Here is a 25,041-nt window from a genome sequence, read left to right on the forward strand (position 1 = left end):
TTTTGTGTGAAGATAAATAATTTTATAGCTGAAGTAACAAATACTTTTGAAAATTAAATTGAAAAACCACTATATAGCACTAATAGCAAAAAACTGCATGTATTTGTAAAGGACTACAAGGAACCTATTTATCTAAGCGTAAAGCAGAGTTTAATTATTGCATTCTGATGCACACAGTTTGAGTGATTTCTTGCAGGTAGTTGAATTTTAATGTTTGCAATTAAAACCTTAAAATTCTATATCTAGTAAGCAAAGTTTTAGATCAATCTGTCTTCCATTTGTAAATTTCTGGAAAAACAGGTGTTTGCTCAGACTTTGGATAAGGGCTGAAAGTTGATCTGGAATTAATTCTCAAAATCTCATTTTTCATTTATAAATACAAGTATAAATATAAAATTAACAACTAGCCACAAGCTCTGGGTCCAGCTGGGCTGGCCTTAGTCAATTAATCAGTTCCCCTATATAGATCAATAGCCCTTTTAAAGCTATCTACCCTATTGTTCTTTAAAGCTTCATCAGGCTAGCTGTACCAAGTGCCTAGAAACTTGCTGAAGTAGTAATTTTTCCTCATTTCCAGACTAGCCTAAGATTTGAATAACTTAAAACAATGGTCCTTTGATCTGCTTTCCATGCAAATGTTTAGCCCCTTCATTGTAATAAATTTGAACAATTTAATCATATCCTCTCTTTTGCTTGAGGTTAAATGATCATGAGGAATGAATGAGGCATTGCTATGTCCTTTTTTGTCTGATATTGTAATCTATATCTATAAGTCCCCTAGCCAAATATCCTTGCTTTGAACCGGTTCTGCAAAGAAATATCTTCCTTCAGATACGGGCACCAAAGCTCCAAAGCAGGTCTTCTGGACCTAGACCAATAGAACCTCCTTAGAATAGAATTTTCTTGATTTTGTTTTTAAAACACCCTAACCACACACTTTTTTTGCTTCATTAGTGATCCTTGTAAATAATAGCCCTGATGAATTTACTCCATTTTAGAAGGATTTGCTCTCACAACTACTCTTTGTTTTCTTTCAGTCAACCAATTTCTAACCCAAATTTAAGTTTTACCTCCTTTTCTTATACCAGCAAATTGGCTTAGAAGAGCAACTTTTTGAAAATCAATATAAATTACATCTACACATGATATCCTTGTCATCAAAATGCTGTAAATTAGTAGCCCATGATTTACCTTTCCTTAAACCATACTGCAAACTAGCCAACAGATGGTTAGTTCATAATATTCGAAAAAAAATTCGAACCACTGAAGTCATATTCACACATATATAAATGCTTGCCTTACATTTAGACCCTTTCTTGAAAAGCAGCATGTTCAAAACTTGTGCTGATGAATTCATCAGCATATATTTCTGCAATTCTGAGATCCTCTGAAGCTTTTGCACTCGAAATTCTCAAAATTCATAATTGTTTATTCCTCTTGAATTTGTTTAATGGTCTGTGAAAGTAATCACTTTCTGATTGAAGTTTCAAAGATTTGTCTTTTAAAAGTTATTTGTCAAATGCTTTTTTGTTGAAGAAAGTCATTTATTAAAATTTCATTGTTTTAAGTGCATCACTATTGATTTACATGTCCAATAAAACTTATTTCTGAAATGTTAGTCATATATTGTGGCCATTCATGTCTCTAGCATCAAGAGTTTTTATGTTCTTGCTCTGCTGCCTAATTTCTTAAGTAGGTTGCCTTTCAGCATTCAAATCAGTATTTTCACTGATTACTTGAATATTTTTAAAATGTGAGCTGTTTAATTGCTTTTGAAAAACTTGCTTTTCTACCAAATGAAAAAGTAAGTATTCTTCCCTTTCTCCCATATTTCACTTTCATCCTCACTTGTCAGATTTCTGTTTTGTATCCTTTGGCTCTTGAGATTTGTCTAGCACCATCATTGACTAGAATTATGTGACAAGTCTATCTCCTGTTTACTTTTATATTTGCAGAGGAGCTGGAAGTTTAAGAGAGTTAGGAAAAAGTTACAGCCTTTCTTCTTGATTCTAAATGCTCTTATGCATGTTGTCAAAAAAAAGCAAGAAAGAAAAGTAAAAGGAAAGTAACACTTGGATATGTGCTACTAAATAATATTTTCAACATAATAGTAGAGGATTTCCTTATAAAATGTGAATTTTGTTGTTGTTTTTTTTCCATCACCAAAAAAACCAAAGCCAAACTGATAAATACTAGAACCCTGTATTTTGAATTTGATGCTGGGTAGCTAGCGGTGCAGAGCAAATAATCAAACATTAATGTATGTAAGCATTATTAAAATTGAACAACTACGTACTAAAATTTGTGTGCATAGTGAATTGTTTGTGTGTATTCATTTTACTTTGTTTTTTTAAAGCTTTCTTATTAAAATACAATTTTGTTATTTTTTGTGCAATCCATTGTTTGAATGACAGAAGGTACGTTAAAACTTTTTTTCACAAGATTTTTTTTCCAAGTCGTGAAACTTTCAAATAGAAGAGATGTACATTTTTGTTTTGTTTTCTTACCACAGGGTGGCTATACGTTAGCAGTTATCCATATTGGGGCTCCATGTTGTGGAATGAATGCAGCTGTTCGTTCATTTGTAAGAAACTGCTTATTTCGTGGCGATACAGTTTATGGTATTCATGATGGAATTGAGGGACTTGTTCAGGGAAACGTAAGTAAAAAATTTACATTTCTGTAAAAGTTCAAAACAGTCAAAACTCATAATATTGAAAATGCCTAATTTTAATAACTTGATTTGTTCTTTTAAATTATACTTTTCTAAATGGCTTCTAACAAATTGATCTTTTAAGCAAACTTTTATACGAAGAACACATTTTTTGCATGTTTATGCTGCCTCACTGAGATTTGATTCTATTATAACTAATGTAAATTGACATTTATTGCTTTCTCCCATCTCTTTTTCCATCTCTCTCTCTCTATTTTGTTTTGTCAATAAGGTTGAACTTACTATCATGCTTTACTTTCAGATACAAGCAATGCAATGGAGTGATGTGACTGGCTGGGTAGGACAAGGTGGTGCCTTTTTAGGAACAAAGCGGTATTTTATTTGTTTTAAATGCTATGTGTCTATTCAAAGAGGAGAATCAAATAATAATGAAAAATGCTTTGACAATTTAAAAAAGACTGAAAAGATAGAAACACAAGCTGAAGAAAGTTATTCAAAATAATAATTATAAAAATTTATCAAGACTATCTCTTTAAATGTAAAAAGTTATACAATAAACAATATGTTAAGTTAAATGGAATCTAATCGCAACCATATAGCAACTTTACTTCCTTAGCATATTCAAACCAATGTACTTTATGAATTACATAACCTCTCTAGTCGAGGTGTTTTGATAAAGAGCATTCCACTCTTACAAATTATGCCATATTTTGTGCCTTAGTAAAAACTGTTTATTAATAGTTGTATTACTTATCTTTGCTTATGGTGCAAGAGGGGCTATACATAGAGCAGTTACATCAGTATGAAGTCACAGTTAATCACACATAAGTGATTAACTGCAACATCTTACTTTCTCTCTTCCCTAACTGACTAAAAATATGTTGTGACTATCTGAGGCTATAAGTTCTGAATATTTCCTAAAACATTGTTCGCTAAATCACCAAGAATTATCTCTCCTGGCTTATGATTGTAAATAGAGTGCATTGTCTGTATATTGGTGCAGAAAATGTAAGATTGATACCGAAGAACCATTCTGTAGTGTTATTATAGAAAAAAATATGTAAAATGAATTTATTTTTAAAAAATACGTAAATGTTCTGCTTTAAAGGGTTAAAATATCAAAATTGAGCAAATAATATGAATTTCTCTGGTGATCAGAGGAGGTCTTAAGTATCATACAATATCTTTTTTTTTATATGAACAAATTGTCTTATTGTGCTACTATTTTTGCTTCAATTGATGAAATAAAATTGAACATAAAAATAACCTAAATATATTTTGATTTCAAAACTAATTTTTTTTACGAACATTTGATACCAATACACATTTTCCGCCACAGACATTTTCGATTTAAAAAAAAAAGTTATAATTGACCCACTCTAGTATATATCCCAAATATAGACTCTTAGCGTTTTTTAATTATACTTTTAGCTATCTTCATTCCATTTTCTGCCTGACCATTGAACTTAGGATATCATGGACTGCTATACAAACAAATTATGACAATTTACCGTCACCATGGTCGCGCCGTCCCTATGTGCAAGGTCGTGCGAAGCACGATGGTGCTAGAGCCAAAAAGGTGCCGAGCTCTGCCGATCAAATATGCTCCAAATGAAGGAGAAAAAAAATCTGTAACCAAAAAAGTAAAATGGAAATCTTCATTACATTTAATGGCAGCGGTGAAATTATACTGCTCATTGAAACAATTAATCCGTCTCGCTGAGAAACTAAAAAGAAAAAAATATTGAGTTGTTGTGTCTAAACATGCTGTTCAAAAGCGCTCTTCACACAGAAAACAAGTGACTTGATTTTATACATACATTAGCATTTTCTTAATGCGGAGCCATGAATGCTATTTCGAATGTAGTACACCAGGTTGAGCATACAAAGTGCAAGAAATTTGCTAATCCCCATTTTGGTTCTTACGTTGAATATCTTGTTATTATATTTTGTGCAATCATAGTCTTGTGATTTTTAATTCGTTATAATTTCACTGCTTTGTGTTATCATACATAAAAAATATGGTAAGCTCATTTGCATATTATTTAGTTCTGCATAATATTTATATATTGTAGACAATAATTTTGGTTAACTTTTTAGTTCTGAAAAGTAACAAGTTGACCATAATTACTCACTTCCCCCCCCCCATTAATTTCTTTAACTATTTGTGTATTAATTTCAAAAAACAAAAAAAGAAAGTCTTTGGAGAGACTGTATTTGTTTTGGATCTTTAAACTGAATGCCTTTTAAAACGCTTCCATATTTTAGAATTTTTGATTTTACCGGAAATTAAAATTGTTAACTTTGATATTTTAAGTATTTTTTTTTTTTTTCAAAAACATATGAGCATATTAAAGGCAGGATTCGTCCAGCCTGAAAAAAACTGCCCCTTTTTTTTCAGGCAGGCATACATGAAAAAACCCACTATCTCGGTAAAGTAGGGTTTTCACAATTTTCTAAATTTTGAAACATTTTCTTTAGAAACAAACTTAATATAGATCAATACACAGTCCAGAAATAGACATCTAGCTTTCTGGACAGTATTTCAAATATTAAAAATTTAAGCTGCGTAATAGCCGTTTCCTTTTTTTTTTTTTTTTTTTTTTTGAAGTACACTTGTAAGTCTAAAATAAACAATAATTATTTCAATCAAATTCCAAGATTTTTTTTTTTTTTTAATCATTGGGATAAAATGCTTTGATTAACTGAAACTGGCTAGCTCTTTTTTAACAGCAGCTCAATGCAAGGTTTCCAAGAGAAAAAGTCAGATTCCAAAAGTCAATTTCAAATGCCCTCCCTTACATCCGCCCTTACTTGAAATAACTTTGAGATATGGATTAAAAACGTACACTGTGTTCCAAAATTTAAAAAATACAGATTGTTTTTCTTTCGATAAGTTATATGCCAAAAGTACTTTAGAAACCTCATCCTAGGTGTTAACCAGGGGCGTAGCTAAGGGGGGGGTTTTGGGGATAACCCCCCCCCCCCCCCGAAACGTTAGTCTCAAAAAAAAAAGAGAAAAAGAAGAGAGAAGAGAAAGTAAAAAAAAAAGAAAAGGAAAAAATTCCAAGCGATTATATAATATATATATATATATATATATATATATATATATATATATATAATATATATATATATATATATATAATATATATATTATATATATTATTTATATATATATATATATATATATATTATATATATTATTTATATATATATATATATATATATATATATATAAAAGAAGTAACCCCCCCCCCCCCCCCCGAAAGTCGGGTCTAGCTACGCCACTGGTGTTAACTATATTTTGCTTGAACGTTACTGCATAAAGGCGCTCAAAAGACATTTGCATGACAGCGCAGATCAGGCTTGGTATGGGCCTGACTGTCACTAAAAGAAATTAGCAATAAATTTTTCTACATGCAAATTCATAGTTTTTGACTGTATAAATTCTTCAACTGACATTCTTCTACTATTGAATAATAAATTACTAAAAAATGGTTAAGAATTTTTTTTTTTTTTGTCTTTCTGTAGACATAGCATATTTCTTACTTCCCTGCTAATGTGTGTGCTTATCGAGCTCATGTCTCTTTCTTTGTTTTTAATTTGCATTAAGTTGGAATTATATTTTATGCAGTATTAGTGCCTCAATACTTTAAAATATATAAATATTCTGTTTCTTTTTGAATTTTAGTACTTTGCCTGAGCAGTACATGGATCAAGTTGTTGAACAACTGAAGAAATTCCATATACAAGCACTTTTGGTTATTGGTGGATTTGAGGTAAATTAAATTTCCCTATGCATTTACTCAGATATTTAGCTAGGACTAGGAAGCAAAGTAATATATTTTGAGCTAAGTTTTGCTTTTATGTTCTTGCAGGCATTTCATTCTGTGCTACAGTTAGCAGATGCAAGGAAGCAGTTTCCAGAATTAAGAATTCCAATGTGTGTGATTCCAGCAACAATTAGCAATAATGTTCCAGGCACTGATTTTTCCTTAGGAGCTGACACTGCAATTAATGAAATAACTGAGGTATTTTTAATTTTCTAGATATGTCATAGTAGTTCAGTCTGAGCAGTTGCAACTTTATGTCTGATGTTCAACTTTCATTGAAAGGACAGTATTCTAAAACTAAAATGGATTTAACTTATTTCCCTAAGCTTATATATCTGTCTGTTTGTGGAAAACAAAATTATGCAAAGAAGAGACCAAACAAAGCTAAAGTTTAATTGTGTTCATTATTAAATGTATATGTATTATATGTTATTTCAGACATAAATGTATTTGAAAAAGTTTAAACCGGAAGGATACTGTTCCTGAAAAAAAATTTGAAAGCATGGTTGTGAAAAAGCAAAAATTAAATTGATGCTGCAAAATACATTAAATTTGCAGAAACTGTAAAAGTTTGAAAGGGAAAAATAATTAGCCAGTTAAAACATGGAAAAATCTCTCAATAAACATACTCAATGTAAAATAATATAGAAACTAAATTTACTTCATGACTGTCTTAGTAGCTAATATTGTATTATATAGTGTAATTAAGAGAAAGGGGAATAAAGGGATGACTAGGGCTTTCAAATTCATTCTTTTCTCTATTTAAAATATTGTGGTTTGTATGAATGTAATGTGTTTTAATTATTCATTTTGGCTTTGACAAAGTTATTCTTTTTATGTTAACACAAAAAAGTGTAAAATAAAATAATCCATGTTTAATCATATCATTAAGTAATTTCCTTTTATAATGTTCTTCAAAACTTTTTAGATCTGTGATCGTATCCGACAATCTGCCCAAGGTACAAAGCGGCGTGTATTTGTTGTTGAAACAATGGGTGGCTATTGTGGATACCTAGCTACACTTGCTGGTTTGGCTGGGGGTGCTGATGCAGCTTATATATTTGAAGAACCATTTTCTTCGAAAGATTTGATGGGTGACGTGTTCCATATGCAGTCAAAAATGGCAGAAGGTGTTCAACGTGGACTAGTGCTAAGGTAATTATGACTTTTTCTTTTTACTCTCATTTGTGTGTGCTTTAATATTATTTGAAACATTTATATGTTTGCCATATTGGTTTCCATAGATGTTTTACGAATTCCTTTTTTTTTCTTTTGACTAATATTTGTTTTCTGTTTCTGTAGAAATGAAAAAGCTAATGAAAATTATTCTACAGATTTTATCTATCGTTTATATTCCGAAGAAGGCAAAGAAATATTTTCAACAAGAATGAATGTCCTAGGGCATATGCAGCAGGTACATATTTTATAACCTTTTTGTTTTATTGTAATAAAGAAACAGTATCTCTCATAACATTTTTTTTTCCATTAAATTATGCATAGGGTACCACAAGTATGATTGTAATGGGCCAAATTAATTTTGCTTGCGTCATTCCTTTTACTTTTTTAAATGATCACAACTGTAATCATTTTTAAAAAAATATTAGGTGATATAGGTTTTTTTATATTTTATATTCTCATTACACTTTTCTTAAAAACAAGCTCCAATTTACCCGCAATCAACTTTACAAAAAACTAGCAAATAGGAAATTTGGTATTTCCCGCATTTGTGAAACAGTCAGCCTTTTACTTTAATTAAAGCTTTTGAATAACAGTTAGATAAGAGTATGATTCTCTCCGAAAGTATCAGAATCTATTTATTTAGCGTCTAGTCAAAAGATGGGCTGTAAAAAAATTTGATTGTAAGTGCTGCATTTGCAGAAGGGCAAGATTTCCGAAAATTTAACTTTCAAGCGTGAACATTGTGAGGTTGCTTCCAGAAATTACTGTGCTAATTATGTATGTATGTAATTATGTATATATTGCAGTGCTCTAGTTTATTAAAAATGTTTAAAATGTGTAGGGGAACTCACGAAATATAAAACGTGGTTTGAAACCAATTACCATTACCTTTGCACTACTTGAATAGAAAAAAACAAATATCTTTGGGGACCTTACATTTCCCTTCAGGGTCCTCCTGTACCAACCACTGCATGGGGTTTAACTTGTTGAATGGGGCCTGAAGGCAGCTCTATTTATTAAACCAGCTCAAGAGCCAAACAACCCCTGCTTCAGTGCTGCCAGAGGAATGGGTACTTGCAGGACTTTGTGTGCATGACATATTTAACTTGTCCCTTTCACAATTATTGAACATGAAAGATATTAGAGCAGCAGGCATTGAACCTAAATCCTTCCAGTCATGAGTCAAACACCTTTGCCGATCAGGCTATGGGCCAATATATTAGGGGAGGGAACTCCCCGCATATGTACATGCAGTCAATTCTGGTTGATCAGACCAAATTTGGATGGGATAATTTTGTCTTAATAATCAGCTGGCCGGGTTATGAAGTGGACCCGTGTAACGGGACTGAACATGCTAGAATAAAACATTTAAATGCTATTATGATTATTGTGATGCCCTATGCACGGTAAGCATACAAAGGAGAAATATTGCTGTTTAAGAGATTTTTCAAAGAAACTTTTTACATTCCTTCAACAACGTGTTCAGACCAATACGGTTTCATTTACATTCCTTTAAGGCAATATCGATTCAATTCAATAATCAGAAGTAACTAAAAATGGGAGAGTGAAAAAAAACTCTAAACAGTTACAAATAGCTATTAAACTTCAGTAAGAGGTAAATTACATATTTTACAACTTAACACATTTTTTTAAAAATACAAATCATATTCTGTGCTACCTGAACCAGCAGAGGTCAAAAAAAATCAGTGAAATTTCAAATTTATTCAGTCAACCTGAATTGAATAAATTTGAAATTTTACTGTTTTTTTTTTTTTTTTTTTTTTTTTTTTTTTTTTTTTTTACCTCTGCTGGAACAGAGCTGTTCTGCATTGGTAGTTTCGTTAAGCATTTTTTCCTGTAAATATTGCTGGCATTAATTTAAAGTTATAGGAACCATAATTAATTTTTTTGCACTAACTTTCAAGTTGATTGACCCATTTGAAACTAGCTTCAACTGGGTGATTTCTATTTTTTTTTTCCATGTTCCTTCGTCAGATTTAATAGATTTTTGTCCCAATAAGCAAATAATATTAGGTTTGTGTAATGGTTATGTTTTGGTTCTTTAAGATTTGATCTGAATAAACGGCTGGCCCAATTAAGCGGATTCCACTGTACTTGCATAGAAAGTTATCAGAACGAAACAAAATTTTACATAATTAAGGATTTTACTGATATAAGAAGGTGATGACAAAATGAATGCAAAACAATTATTAATAACGGGGAAAATCAAAACGAAATAGAGGGTTTTGTATCCTTTTGTGCTACCTCTAACTTGAATGCACAAGGCCATACAGAGGAGAATTGAGTCTTGTATGATGTCCTATTTCATATAATTCCACAGTTATTGTAAAGGTATCAGTGATTTGATGAAACTCGTAGACTGCTTAACTTACAATCCCAAGTGATCCCAGATATGCTCAATATGTGGCAAATCAGATGATTAAGCAGGCCAGAGGACGTGATAAAGTGGTAGAGGAAGTTCTGGAAAACCATTTCTGTGTGTTGCCATGCATTGTCCTGCTAAAAAAGGACTCCTGGAAGCCCTGTCATGAGTGCCATTACATGTGATTGAAGCAAGTGATGAACATATTGCTATGCTATCATGATGTTGTGGTGTATTGAGTTTGACTATGTATTGCATGCATTTGACTATGTATTGCATGCAATACCACCCTGTAACATCACTCCGACTGTGCTGGGGTGCCCATCCCCCCCCCCCCCTCCCCCGAGTTCAATGGCAAATTCCTCTCCAAAAATTTTCTCGCTTTCGAATCGAGTTAAACATAAGTTTTTAAAGTGTTTAATTCCCAGTCGAATTCACGGGAGGGGGGGTAGCGCTAACATTGAATTTGAACTTAAATATTGTTGGATTATTCTGCCTCGCCTTTTCAAAATTTACAACGTGGACCTTGAGTAAACAAGTTTTGGAGATCCCCGAGTTTTGCAGCACTTTTTTATTTTTCAAACATATGAATAATTACAGGGAGAGTGATTCAACTTCGTTTAGGGCTGGAGTCATTACTAGATATATGCAATATGAACCTTGAAACGGAAATATAATAGTCACTTAGCTAGGAGGTCCGGGAGTGTCTCTTCTGGAAAATTTTCGAAATTGTAGTTTTAAAACCAGTTTTAGACGATCTCTGGTGATGTTTGGGGAATAAAAGGTTCGATGGCCTCTTTCCGGTAATTTTTCAATATTGAAACTTCAAACACGCAATTGTAGATAATCTACCATTGTGTTAGGGAGAGGGGCAGGTTCGAGGGCTCTCCTCCGATAAGTTTTCAAAACTAGTTCTAAAAACGCAGTTTTTGACTATCTATGGTAATGTTAGGGAAGAAAGAGATTCGGGAGCTCGCCCCCGGAAAATTTTCGCGATAAAAGTCTTAAAAGTCCTATTTTAGGCTACCTATGGTTAGGAGACAGACAGTTTTCTGAAACTGATCCTCTAAAATTACAATTTTAGCCGACCTTTGTGACATTAAAAAAAGAGTTTTCAAAAGCTCTCCCGGAATTCTCTCGAAATTGAAGCCCTGAAAATGAAATTTAAGACGATCTTTAATAATGTCGACGAGAGTGCGGGAAGGGAGAGGGGCGCTCCACTTAAATTTTCGAACTTGTAGCTTTATGTAAAAACGTAGCTTTAATAGATCTTGATAATGTTGGTATGGTGGAAGGTGAGTTTCGGCGCCCTTCAACCGCAGTTTTTCAAAATTGATACTCCGAAAATGCAATTATAGGATTGTCTTTGATTGTGTTAAGGAGAGGGGGGGAATCAGGGGCTCTCTCTTATAAATTTTTATAAATTGCAGTTCTAGAAATGCAGTTTTAGATGACTCTTGATGATAAAGATGGTGTTATTCGGGCGTTACAGTGAGGGGCGCTCTCCTGAAAGTTTTCCAAAATGGAAGTTACATAGTCAAAAAGGATGGATAGCACGCAGATACCCTGTGAAAGATATTCTTCGGAAATCCTTAAAAATGAATTCAGCTATTCAGCACACATGGAAAATCAGAACTTGAGAATTTTAATGATATATCCTTCTATGCATATCAGATACCTTCTATGCTTCCATCAGCAAAAACCAACATCACTGAAAGTTTTAATAAAAATCATCTAATGATAAATTGAACCAATCAGTTTAAAAATGGTAGAGAAGATGATAGTAAAGTAAAATGAAAAATTCTACATAAACTTCAGCTAGTTTATGAAAAAAACTATAGTAATCGTCTATTAGAGGGATTAAATATATGTTATTCGCAAACTGCAAAACTAGTTCATAACGATTGTCAAGGTGCAAATGAATCAATGAAAAACCAGTGCATAGTGGTCAGAATTGTTACAAACAATAAATTAAGGAGAGGGGAAAACTTTTTATTTTAGTCATTTTTGATCTCTCTCATCACTGTCAAACGTATTTATCATACAGAACTGTGCGACTTCCGGAAGATTTGTAATAAATTAAATAGAAAGCAAATCGTCTGATCAGGCTTTGAAACGGGCACCAACTTCATCCCGTCTCTGATGTTCCCTTTATTGAAAAGAGATACGAGTATTAAATTTTGGAAAGTTTATGTGAAAAAAGTATACTTATGCAACTATTTCTTGTTGAATAAGTTTAAATATTTTTTCCTTCCAAAAATCAAAATTTTCATGTTCTAAAAAAAATCAAAACTTCTGGAAAAGAAATCCCCCCCCCCAAACATTTTGATGGCGCAACTTGCATCATATTCCCCCCCCCCCCCCTGTGGGCACCCCTGCGACTGTGAGTGAGGTATGCTGTTGAAAACAAAAACAATACTAAGGTATTCAGACTGTCGCCTTTGTTTGGAGTTGTCCCAATTGACAGGAGTGGTCTGCAACCGAATGGAACCAGATTCTTCAGCAACAATTCCATATTTGATTTGGGCAATGATGAAAATTGCACAAGTTGCTGATTTTTCAAATCATCCCTGCTCAACTATCTCCAAATTGGATGAAATTTCTAAGAGGTGTAGGGATGCTTTTGAAACTTAACTATGCAAATTTTCAGCTTCAGAGATCTATATGCTGACCATCTAGGATCAGCCAAAAAAGTGCTCCAAAATGGCGGATCAGCTTTGTAAGACAAATTGTATTAAGAGAAAAGTTTTAAATTATATTTAGATAATAGTTGAAAATTGTATTAAGAGAATGTTTAGGCTAAGGTTGCAGAAAATTTTATCACACTGAAAGCTTGAAAGTTTGAAAGCCAAAAGTAAGTTTCATTAATATGTGAAACAAAATTTTCTGCCATCTTTATCTAAACATGCAATTTGTTGTGACAGACTGTTTCAAACTCATTTTTTTTATCCTTGTCTGAAAGAAAACCATGGGAAAAAATCCTATTTTGATAGGAAAAAATATGTTCTTTCCAATAGTACTAACAAAAAGAAGATATGAGGTGAGGAACTTGGGCTACATTGCATTGAAAATATGCTATTTTTCATGAGAACAATTTTATAGCCACTTTGAATGAAAATATCTTTTAGAAATTCGATATATACACTCTGCATCTGTAAACCATTAAATAAGGACAGATAATATATTGACACTAGAATTGACCTTCGAACTAATTTTGTTCACAACTTATGACAACCTAGAATCCATGAAAAAATTTCCCAATCATGCTTTTTCATGACTACACAAAATCTAATGAATTCAAATTCACAAAAGTACTAGAAGATATTAAGCAGCTAAACATACTTTAAGCAAAATTTCAGGCATCTATTGTGATAAGATTTTTTGTAATCTTAACCTAACGAGGCAATTTGCTACAAAAAAGCAGATTCTCCATTTCGGAGCACTTTTTTTAATGGAGACATAGATCCTCAGAATTTGGATCTCTGAAGCGAAAAAATTGCATAGGTTAGTTTCAAAGGCATCTCTACACCTCTATAAAATGTTTCTCCACAAGGACGATGGTTAAGCAGATACTATTAGGTCACTTGACATAGAGTAGGTGATTCATAGTGTTTAGAGGCCCCATGGTAAAACCCTAATAGGGCCTTTTCTTTTCAGCAGCATGCTGAGGTAATGAACTATCTATAAATATAATACAGCTGGCTCTCTGTTTAACGACTTTCCAGGGACCACAAAAAAATCGTCCTTAAGTAGAAAGCGTCCTTAAATAGAATGCTTTTAACATTACAGTGGTCCATCTGGGACCATGAAAAGCCGTCGTTAAATAGAGAAAGTTGTTAAATAGAGCGTCGTTAAACAGAAAGCCAACTGTATAATCCTATATCATAATAATAAATAGGATTCCTATTATGATCATTTTGTAGTTACTTTCTTATGTCAATGTATCCTTATACATGTAAAATTTTGTTTCATTCTGGCAATTCCTTCTCGGTGTATGATTTTTTATGCCAAAAGTGTATATATATATATATCTATATATATATATATATATATATATATATATATATATATATATATATATATATATATATATACCCGGTAGCAGAAACTTTCTAGCCAGTCTGCGACACTATTTTGAGCAGTTGAAAATAATCTGCAGCATTATTATCAGTTTTAATCATTTTAAAATTTCATAAAATACACAAAGGTCAAGACTCAGAAATTTTCCAACTGGCCAGTGGCCCTTAGACATGAAAAACTTAGTGGCTACCACTGTTGCCGCGTTTTAAAGCATAAAAAGGGAGGGGGGGGGGGGTTTCACTACTTTCAACAAAGCAATTGTGCAGGTAATAATTCAATTTTTATGAAAATCATTTTTAAAAAAAACATGATTTATTGTACATTATATGTAATCTTCAATAGTTTGTATTGAGGTAAACATCAAATTCTGTTTTTGGAAACTTAGGGAAGTAATAGTCTCGTCTATTTCCATCTTGCAAATGACCAAACATGTCGTCAACGCGAAAAATGCATGATTCTAAATAGATCTATGAATTTGTAACATAAATCTAGAAAAAAATTCAAAATCCTTAAAAAACTACAACTTAAATGAAATAGTCAGTTTTTAGCACATTAGCCTCTAAAGCAATGAAGATAAGATAACATTCTGAAGATAAAATTTTGCATTTTTAAGACGATAATTAAGAATTATCCGAAAAAATGGCACATTTTGCATAATTTTCAGCAGTTTGCGTTGCAATAAACACCCACCTATGTTTATGAAAACGTAGGCACTTACCAAATCTTGCGTACCAACATCTTGGGAATAACCAAACATGGCGACTACGCCAAGAATTAAGATATAAATTTTTGAATTTGTTGCAAAAATAATTATCTTCATGAGATTACACTTCAGTTGAAAAGTTTTTAGCGCTTTTGCGTCCAAAGCAATGAGGATAAGGTGAAATTTTAAATCTAAAACTTTTCATTTCTCAAGAAAATTACTTTAAAAAATAAAAATTAAAAAAAAAAAAAACGATTTTCTGCACATTTTAAGTTCTTTTCATTAGTTTGCTGTTAAATAAATATCCAATTCTGCTTTGTTTTTGAAAACTTAGGCACTTAAGCATCTTATCTACTTCGATCTTGTGAATGACCAAATATGGCGACTATGTTCTAGCTGATATACTGAAAGCATCCATCGACTTTCCAGTCAAAAAATGATCTATACACGTTCTTTGTCAAGTTTTTTTTTTTTTTAATTTTATTTATTTATTCTTTCTTTTTTTCTTTTGTAAAATTGTCTGCAGGCCGCTGAAAAATCTGCGACGCACGTCTCGCGTCTCGCAGTTTCTGCTACCGGGTATATATATATATATCTATATATATATCTGTATATCTATATATATATATATATATATCTATATATATATATATATATATATATATATATATATATATATATCTATCTATATATATATCTATATATATATATATATATATATATATATATATATATATATATATATATATATATATATATATATATATATATATATATATATGTGTGTGTGTGTGTGTGTGTATAAATATGTATATATCCATACAATGCACATTAGGGTGTCCTAAAAAAAAAGTCAAAATTTCAAGTTGCGTACCCTCTTATATTTTTTCTTTTGAGTCAAAACAATTGTACAAAAAGTTAAAAAGTTTCATATAATTTGAACTACTATCTCATGACGTTTGTGCTTGAAAGTGTAATACAGCACTGTGTGCTAGGCCGAATTGAAAAAAAACTTTTTTTTTTTTTGGAAGTTCGAAATTTTATGTTAATAAAACATTGCCTATGTAGCCTACATGTACCACAAAAAATATTTATCCAAATTAAAAAATATTTAGATGTCTAGCAAGAGGCCTAAAATTTAATTTTTTTCAAAAAATTGCTGATTTTATTTATTTTTTTAAAAATATAAAGTTTAAATAAAATATCAAGTTCAAATATTATTAGCGAACACGTTTTTAAATTAACATTTGCAAATGAATAGTATTAAAATAATGTATTTAAAATGAAAATCTTAACTTAAACTTGAAAAAATCCATATTTTGAGTAAATATTGCAAAAGAGCAAAAATTTCTATTTAAATGCTGATGACCAACTTAACTGTTTATATTTTGCCGCTTGATATCTTCTTCAATTTACCTTACATTTTTTTTTTAAATATAAAGAAGAAAATTACACAAATGTTAGGCCTCCTGCTGGACATCTAAGTATTTTTTAATTTGGATAAAAGAATTTGTGGCACTGTAGCTGTGGTATTTTAGTACTGTGGGGCTGTAGGGGTAATGTTTTATCAACATGAAGTGAAACTTTTTTACAATTGTTTTGACTTAAAAGGAAGTGCGACTTAAAAATCGACTTTTGTTTTTTTTTTTTTTTTTGGGACACCCTAATGCACATTTTATGCTCTTATACATTTTTTAAAATTTACTATTCTTGCAAAGTATGCTGTTTTGGTTTGCATCAATGACATCATAACTGGAAGAAAAAATAATTCCCCTCACTCCTTTAGGGTGGAAGTCCTTCTCCATTTGATCGAAATTTCGGAACAAAAATGGCAGCCAAAGCTACTGATTGGTTAATAACTCAGTTGAAGCAACATAAACTTCCTGATGGCACTCTTTCATGTACTGGTCCAGAAACTGCTGTTCTAATGGGGCTTGTGAGACGTCAATATTTATTTACACCTGTCCAAACTTTAAAAGCTGAAACTGATTTCAAGTATGTTTTCACCCTATTTATTTTTTGATAATGTTATTTCATTCTTATATATCGTTGCTATTCTGTAGTTTGAATGCTTCATGAAATGTATGAAACTCTAATTCTGCCTAAAGTTGTATTTCATAGTAATACTATGTGTTTCATAGTAGTACTTATTTCACTCATAGCATATTGTAAAAAAAAAATCAAGCTTTTTAATTGAAAAACTATTATTGTTTACCAACCTACATGAAACAGAAAAAAGTGAAGTAATGAGTATTAAGTGAAGTATATTTGCAGTTTTAAATTTCTTGTGTCATGGAAAAAATATTTTACTGCATTATACTGCTGTGTATGAGTTCGTTAATGAAAACCTATTTTGTTTAAATATTAGTTAGACAAATTTTTGAAACTTGTTTTTTTCTTTTTTTAATTTTATTTTGCTTATTTATTTATTTATTGATTTTTGTTTTTATTTATTTTTGACATTTCTTTTATTCATAGTGTTTTAAAAATACTTTCCTGCTGCATATATATATATATATATATATATATATACATATATATATATATATATATATATATATATATATATATACATATATATATATATATATATATATATATATATATATATATATATATATATATATATATATATATATATATATATATATAATATATTTCTTTTTCATATCAAAGTAAACTAAATTCTATTTTTGGTCCAAAAACTTGAAAAATTAATGATATCCTTTAGAAATCAGAAAACAGACTATATTTAATAATTGAGAATAAATCATTATTTTGTTATGTGTTAAATAAATTCAGTACCAACTTTAGCAAATGTGGGCCCCAATTAGAGAGTTGTGGTGGGGCCTTTTACAGAATGCTCGTACAAATTTCAGCAGTGCCTGATTGCCGATTTTTATAAAGCTAGCAAAGATTTGAAACTGTTACAATTATCCGTTTTCCTTCAAGTTTCTGCATCAGGATTTATCCATATTAATTTTTTTTTGAAGGAAATGAATGAATGAATGCCCATTAAAATGAGAGCGAATTTTAAGAGTGTAAGATAAGTTTAGTTCTGAGATCTTTATGCTCAATTTGTTGCACTGACAGAAAAGTGCACCAAAGTTTAGAAGTTCTAAAAAAGCAATTTTATGCTTCTTTGGTGATGTCAGAAGCAGAACAAAGTTGTAAAGAATGGGGGATCTGCTCCTAGAAGTTTTTAGAAGTTGAAGTTTAAAACAGCAGTTTTTGTGCAAAAGATGAGGGTGGGAGTGTTGGTCAGATAAACCTCCCATGGTCCCTGAAAGAATTTTTAAAACTGAGAGTCTTAAATTGCAAATTCATGCAGTTTTTCGTGAAATAATGGTAAAGAGATGGAACCCTACCTACCGAATTGTTTTGGAAATTCAAGGTTTCGACTAATTTTAATGATGGTAGGAAATAAGAGGCTCCCCTCAGAATTTTTTTTTGAAATTGTGATCCCAATTGTAGGCGATGTTTGAAGAGGGAAAGGCAATTTGGTGATCTCCTGTGGAAAGCTTTCAAAATCAAAGCCTGTAAGGGGCAATTTTGTACTAACTTTGGAAAGGTTAGGGGATTTGGCGACTCTTCAATAATTTTTCAATATTGAAGTGTTTTTTAACACTTAAAAAAACGCAATTTTAGGCCATATTTGGCTACAATAGAGGAAAAAGAAGGAGAGAGTCCCTCCAGATTTTTTTCAAAACTGAAGTCAGTTTCAGGCTATCCATAGGAAGGAAGAGTTTGGAGGCTTGCTATTTGGTAATATATTTTCTGAAAGCAAAATTTTAAGCTATTGTGCGGACGTTAAGGAAAGGGGTCTTTAGTTAGGGAGAGGGGTTCAGAGAACTTCCTCTGGAGATGTTTCGAAATTTTAATCTTTAAAACACTATTTTAGGCTACCTTTGGAGGTATTAGGAGAGACGAAATGAGAGTGAAATTATACAGTAGTGGACAAAATTGTGGAAACCTTTTAAAAAAAAGTAGATCTTAGTGGTTTGACGATTAATAACACCACTTTTTTTTAGTACCAAATCTATAAAATTATACATCATTGTAAAGACAAATTAATCAGGATTGTAAATAAATAATATTTAAGACTGGTTTTTTAATAGAACAGCATTAATAAGGAAGAAAAGTGACATACATGGAGAAATCAAGGTGTGCAAAAATTTTCACCATTCCAGTTAATATTTAGTTGGGTAACCTTTAGCCTTAATTACAGCCTTACAGCGCTGTCCCATGGAGTGAACTAAGTTCTTTAGTTCAGCAGCTGTTATAACATGAAACCAAGATTAAAGTATTGCTTCTATTAATTGGGTTTTATTGCTAGGTTGCTTCTGTCTAACAAGCTTCTTTACCCGGCTCCAGAGATTTTTGATTGGGTTTAGGTCTGGGCTATTTCCAGGCCATTCCAGCAGTTGAATATGATTATTTTGAAACCACTTCTTACACACACCAGCAACATGGCATGGAGCAGAGTCCGGTTGAAATATAAATGCTTCATTATTTTGGAAAAGATCACTTGCAGAAGGCAGCAACTTGGGACCTAGTATTTCCGTTTATGTATTTTTTGGGCATTTATATTCTCACCAATGACACCAATTCTGCCCAAACCTCTTGATGTCCTACAACCCCAAATCATAATACTAACTGGATGTTTCACTGTAGGTGTAATGCACTCAGGATGGACATCTTCTCCAATTCTTCTCCATACGTATTTTATGCCATCACTACAAAACAGGGAGATTTTGGTCTCATCACTCCAAATTACGCTGTCCCATTGTTCAGTTAACGTGAGCTTTAGCCCAGTTTAATCTTTTTAGCCTTTGTTTTAGAGATAAAAATGTTTTTTTTTTCTTGGAATTCTGGCATTTAGACCAAATTCATGCAGTCTGCGTCGAACAGTCCATGCACTTACTGTCACGTTGCATTGCAGCATTTCATCTTGTATACATCGAGATGATTTTTTTCTATCATTTAGGCATAGTCTCTTAATTCTTCTATCGTCAGTTGCTGTTGTGCACATTTTGCTGCCCTTACTAGCCTGATTTTCTAAACTCTAAATCTCGTTGTATCTCTTCAAAAATTTAGAAATTCCTCCTTTGGTTACGTTTCCCCAATATTTCTTCTAATTTCTTCATAACTGTAGTCTTGTTCACTTAATGTTAGCATTTTACATCACTTCCTAGGTGACCAGTCAACCCTTTGCGCCATTTCTTAAATTATGTATTAATTATTTCTTCATTACGTTTCCCACAAGTTCACTAGTAAATCTAAAAGCACAAAGCAAAAAAAACAGCTTTATAGCAATTGTTAAGCATGCTACTAAATTTCAGCGGTCAGTTGGCACATCTCCTAAACAAGATAACATCTGATAGGCTCTGTAAACACTCATGCTCACTGGCTACATTAATATGAAAGAATGCTTACTTCCTGCAAACGTGAGCAAGCTGTGCTTCTTTCCTTTAGTTATTTGGCTTTTGACATAATATAGATAATTAGAAATACGTTATTGCTTCACAATCTTGATTTAATTATCTTTCCAATGACATATAACTTTATAGTATTATTACAAAAACAAGTGGTGTTATTAGACATAAAAACTAAAATCAACTTTTTCCGAGGGGTTTCCACAATTTTGTCCACTACTGTACATAAAAGGGATCTATCTCCCTTGGAAGTGTGTTGAAATTGAAAACTTAACCTCAAAATTTTATTCAATCTTTGGTGTTTGGGAAGCCTCCTCCTGATTTTTTTTTTTTTTTTGAAGTTGAAGTTGAAGTTTTAAAATTGAGTTTTAAGTTATCTCTGGTCAGATTAGCAGAAATGTCAGGGTTTGGTGGCTGCTCTTAGAAATGTTTTGACATTCAAGATTTCAAAACCACATTCCAAGCTATGGGTAGAAACATTAGGAGAGGATTGTGTACGGCGGGTAATTTGTTTTCATTAGGATTGGTATAGAGTTGTTTTATGCATGTCAACCACGCTTTATATGAATTTTATTATTCTTTTTTTTTTTAAATGCCAAGTAGATTAGTGTTAATTGTATGTTAGAAAAAATGTCATTGCTGCTGAGTTTTAGCACTTTTTTCCAAAGCAAATTAAGAAATAAAAATAAATAAATAAAAAAGTGAATATATAAAAGTACATATACAAATAAAATAAATTTAAAAGACAGCTTTGGGAGTTTAAAATTAAAATAAATAAAATTTGGTGGCCTCAGGTCAATTCCTGCATTGCCCATGCGGCAGTTAGGTCCTTGGGATGGGGTCTCTTGACCCTTACATTATTACCCACTGACTATTAATTGATGATAATCATTAAAAATGTGTACATTGGAGTCCCATTACCTAATTCCTTTCTCTTGACCGGAAGTTATAGGGTTTAGTCAAAATGACCTTAAATATGGATTTTAAAATGTTCAATTCAATATATGCTTTAGTGGGAGCATCACCAACTCCTTTAATCGGACTGAAAGTAGGTTTATTACTTTCAGCTTAAACATCATTTGAAAATTACATTTGAGCTTTTTATTTCATTTTTTTTTTTCTTTTCTAAGGGGAAAAAACTGTTTTAGAGCTTGGCCCACTTTGGGTTTTTTTCATTCTAATCCACCTTGGACCGGCTCTGAATAAATTGCAATTTTTATGCATGCTTTAGGTATATTTATATGCACTATATTTCGTAAATGTAATTTTTGATAACCTTCTCAGTAAGCTGAAGTCATTTTGTGTTATGTGTTTCATGTTTTATCTTAATCATTTGAAACATAGGACACTCAAATTAGTTGAAATAACATGGCAGCTAACTTTCAGGTCCAAAGAAAAACTTTGTATAATGTTTTATACTATACAGAACTTTTAATGCTCTACGCGAAATACACCGCCAGCTCAGTCAATTCCAGCCGAGGACTGCAGTTTCGTGCTTATTAGCACTCATCAGCCCGGCATAGGAAAGTGACTGAGCTGGAGATGGAAAACCTCTTAAGGAAGCCAAGAGTGCCAAACAAAATGGTAGCTAATACAGAGACTTATTCTGCCATTGAAAGGTAAAGAGCAGAAATTAGGTTTTGAGATATTTGAAGAAACGTGTTTTGGATTCCCCACTAATAATAGTGAAATTGTTAGGAAACTCATTCAAATAACTTAATGTGAATTTAAATCTAATACTGAATATTTTAACCGCTTTAAATCAGAAGCAAAAATTCCCAACTTTTAGAAACTTCAGATGTCTACCAGATATTCACTCAGGTTGGACAAAACAAATCTATTACTCGGATTAAAATCTTTCACTAGTTTGCGGCAAAGAATAATCCAAAACAAAATTGGACGACTTTCTTACCTGTACAAGTTGATTTTGTCTTGCTAAGCATAATGTAGAACACTGAAAATATGATGATATAACAAAGCAGAAACATTAAAATTCTGAACCTTTTTTTGGTTCAAAATATTTTTTACATGTAGTAAATTTTACAGCAAAATTTTTCTTTTTTGTGCAAATTGCTGCTTTATTTATTAAGTATTGGAAAAAAAACACTCCAGCAGACCCCAAATGTGTCATTGCTTTCACTGCATGACATATTTCTATCATTTTAATATTTTAAGTATGAATTTGGTTTTTCTGTAATAGTAAAATTACTATATCTTTTCTTTTTGTGAGTTTGACTTTTTGTTATTATTATTAGGCATAGAATACCTAAACATCAATGGTGGCTGAAATTACGTCCTCTACTAAGAATTCTTGCAAAACATGATTCATCATATGAGACTGAAAGTATTCACTGTGCAAGCATGCCTGAAGAAGATTAACTGGGTTTTGTGAACAATAGAAACAAATAGTGCTAGTATATGAAATAGCAACGGGTAAATTATTGTTGTTTCATTTATACAGTAGACTCTCATTTTACGTGGGTTTATTTTACATGAATTTGACTATAGGCAGCTTAAGATTTGACATTTTTATTTTGTTTTAAGCAAATGAGTTTTGGTTTTGCATGGAAGTGGTATTGCAAACAAAGAAAATTTTCCTCCTTCAAAATCTCAGCTCCTTAGGTTGCTGACGACTTGCAATGAGAGGTATTTTGGTGCGCTAATAAGCAAGCTTGGGTCACTGAAGACTTTTTTTTTTTTTTTTGCTATTGGTTCCAGAACTCTTTCTTTTTAGAAATAAAGTTATTAGACTCATACAATTCAGAGCTCACTGAAGAAGCGCTTTTTAAAAAGACATTCGAGAGCGAAACTAACGAGGATACTGACATCAATGACACACAATCAAAAACTTTTACATTGATAGTTTTGAGACATTCCTTGACAATGGCAAATGATCTTTCTGATTTGTTAGTGAAGGGAAATACCCTCATGGAAGTGATGCAAGAAATCATGAATGCATTAGTACACAACAAAAAAACTATACCACATAAATGATAAATGGCTGCCAACTAAACTATCATAACTAGATATTTTTTTAAACAGTAAGTGTGTTCATGGTTTATTTATGCATGTCAATCATGTGTATCAAAATAATTACACATTCAGTTTACTATAAATTTGGGTATCACTAGAATGATATTTTTTTCAGCTTTGGAACATAACCCCTATTTTACCACTAATATTAAATCTTAATTTACACAATTTTGATTTACACAGCATTTTCGTGGATTGTAACCCCAGTGTTCAACAATAGTCTACTGTATTTCAAATTTAAGAACATTTAGGATTTCCAAAGTTTAAATGCTTGACAGTTGTTGAGGAAAAAGATGAGACATTTAATAAAACAGTATCATGATTGTAAGAAGTGAAATGGTTTCAAAACATTCTACTAAGGTGGCATTCACTAGACACTATTGTAACCTGCATAGCCTTGCATTCCTGCTTTTTATCAGTAACTAGCAAACATACCCAGCATCAACTGGATCAGTAATAATATTGAAAAACAACCTTTAATTATTTTTAGTTGTGCCTCGTGGTCCCCCCCCCCCCCGCACCCCCACGTTAATAAGACAACAATGTATTAAAAAAATCTTAAGTTCATCAGGCTATGATATATATATGGTAAAAAATTACACATTCTTATCTACATCGATATTTTCCGCGAAATAATAAAATCGAAAAAGAAAATTCAATAAAAAATAATTGAAAACTCGTGATAAATTAATTAATTTTTAAATGAACCAGGTAATAAATGCTGAAAATCTGCCATCCCGCTGCTGGGTTCGAACCCAAGACCCTGGAGTTGCTGGCTGACAGCTTTAGCGACTGAGCTATTCGGACAACAGAAATTCAAGCTATTGATGCAAGAAAAAATGCATCATGATTATTATTGATTTAATTTCAGCTTATTGCTTCTCCTTTCCTATTTGTCACAGCTACTGTTATATAGCCTATAGCCTTCCTCAATAAATGGACTATTCAACACAAAAATAATTTTTCAATTTGAACCAATAGGTCCTGAGATTAGCACGTTCAGAAAAACAAACTCTTCAAATTTATAATATTAGTATAACTTATTGCTCCTCCTTTCCTATTTGTCACAGAATACTGTTATATAGCCTATAGCCTTCCTCAATAAATGGACTATTCAACACAAAAATAATTTTTCAATTTGAACCAATAGGTCCTGAGATTAGCACGTTCAAACAAACAAACTCTTCTAATTTATAATATTAGTATAGCCATGGAGTTTAATTGTCCCTGCTTTCAGCTAAATATTTGTGGGGATTCTACGCACCATGCAGTTTTCAAAATTGTTGATGCCACCGGGTGAAATCACTTTCTAAGACCCAACCTCTTTTCACATGTTATATTTTTTGCAATATTTTTTTAATCAAAATTGAAGTGGGATATGCTTGATAGAAGAGTGCTTTTTGGTTGAAGCTAATGGGGCAACTTTTATGTAGTGGCTGTAAGACTTAACTGAAATTAAACTTAGTGATGCAACAGTCCATGGTGGATAAGGTCTACTGTACCCATCTCAGTTTTTGTGACCAAGTGCACTTGAGTGCAAAAGGAAACGTTCCAGTTGGTGGTCAGCCGAACATGGAATCCCCAGTGCTTAGTTCTCAAGCATGCTTGGTACTCATTCTATCGATCCACTGAAGAGATGAAAAGTGGCTAACCCAGGAATCAAATATGAGTCTGTGACATGGAAGTGCAAAGCGCTACTGAAAGCCCCTGGGCTTTAA

The 25,041-nt window shown here is 31.9% G+C and overlaps 1 protein-coding gene across 1 annotated transcript in view; it reads left to right on the plus strand.

The window, feature by feature from the left end:
* LOC129231202 (ATP-dependent 6-phosphofructokinase-like) overlaps positions 1-22,879 on the plus strand; it is a 58,728-nt gene extending 35,849 nt beyond the window's left edge. Inside the window, exons 12-19 of the mRNA XM_054865449.1 lie at positions 2,513-2,659; positions 2,976-3,046; positions 6,369-6,456; positions 6,556-6,708; positions 7,439-7,665; positions 7,813-7,924; positions 16,642-16,850; positions 22,546-22,879. Coding sequence (XP_054721424.1) covers positions 2,513-2,659; positions 2,976-3,046; positions 6,369-6,456; positions 6,556-6,708; positions 7,439-7,665; positions 7,813-7,924; positions 16,642-16,850; positions 22,546-22,669 — 1,131 coding nt within the window. The 3' untranslated portion in view covers positions 22,670-22,879. The remainder of the gene's footprint in view (positions 1-2,512; positions 2,660-2,975; positions 3,047-6,368; positions 6,457-6,555; positions 6,709-7,438; positions 7,666-7,812; positions 7,925-16,641; positions 16,851-22,545) is intronic.
* Positions 22,880-25,041: the final 2,162 nt, after the last annotated feature.

The sequence above is a fragment of the Uloborus diversus genome, chromosome 10 (genome assembly GCF_026930045.1).
Source record: "Uloborus diversus isolate 005 chromosome 10, Udiv.v.3.1, whole genome shotgun sequence".
NCBI classification, from domain to species: domain Eukaryota; kingdom Metazoa; phylum Arthropoda; class Arachnida; order Araneae; family Uloboridae; genus Uloborus; species Uloborus diversus.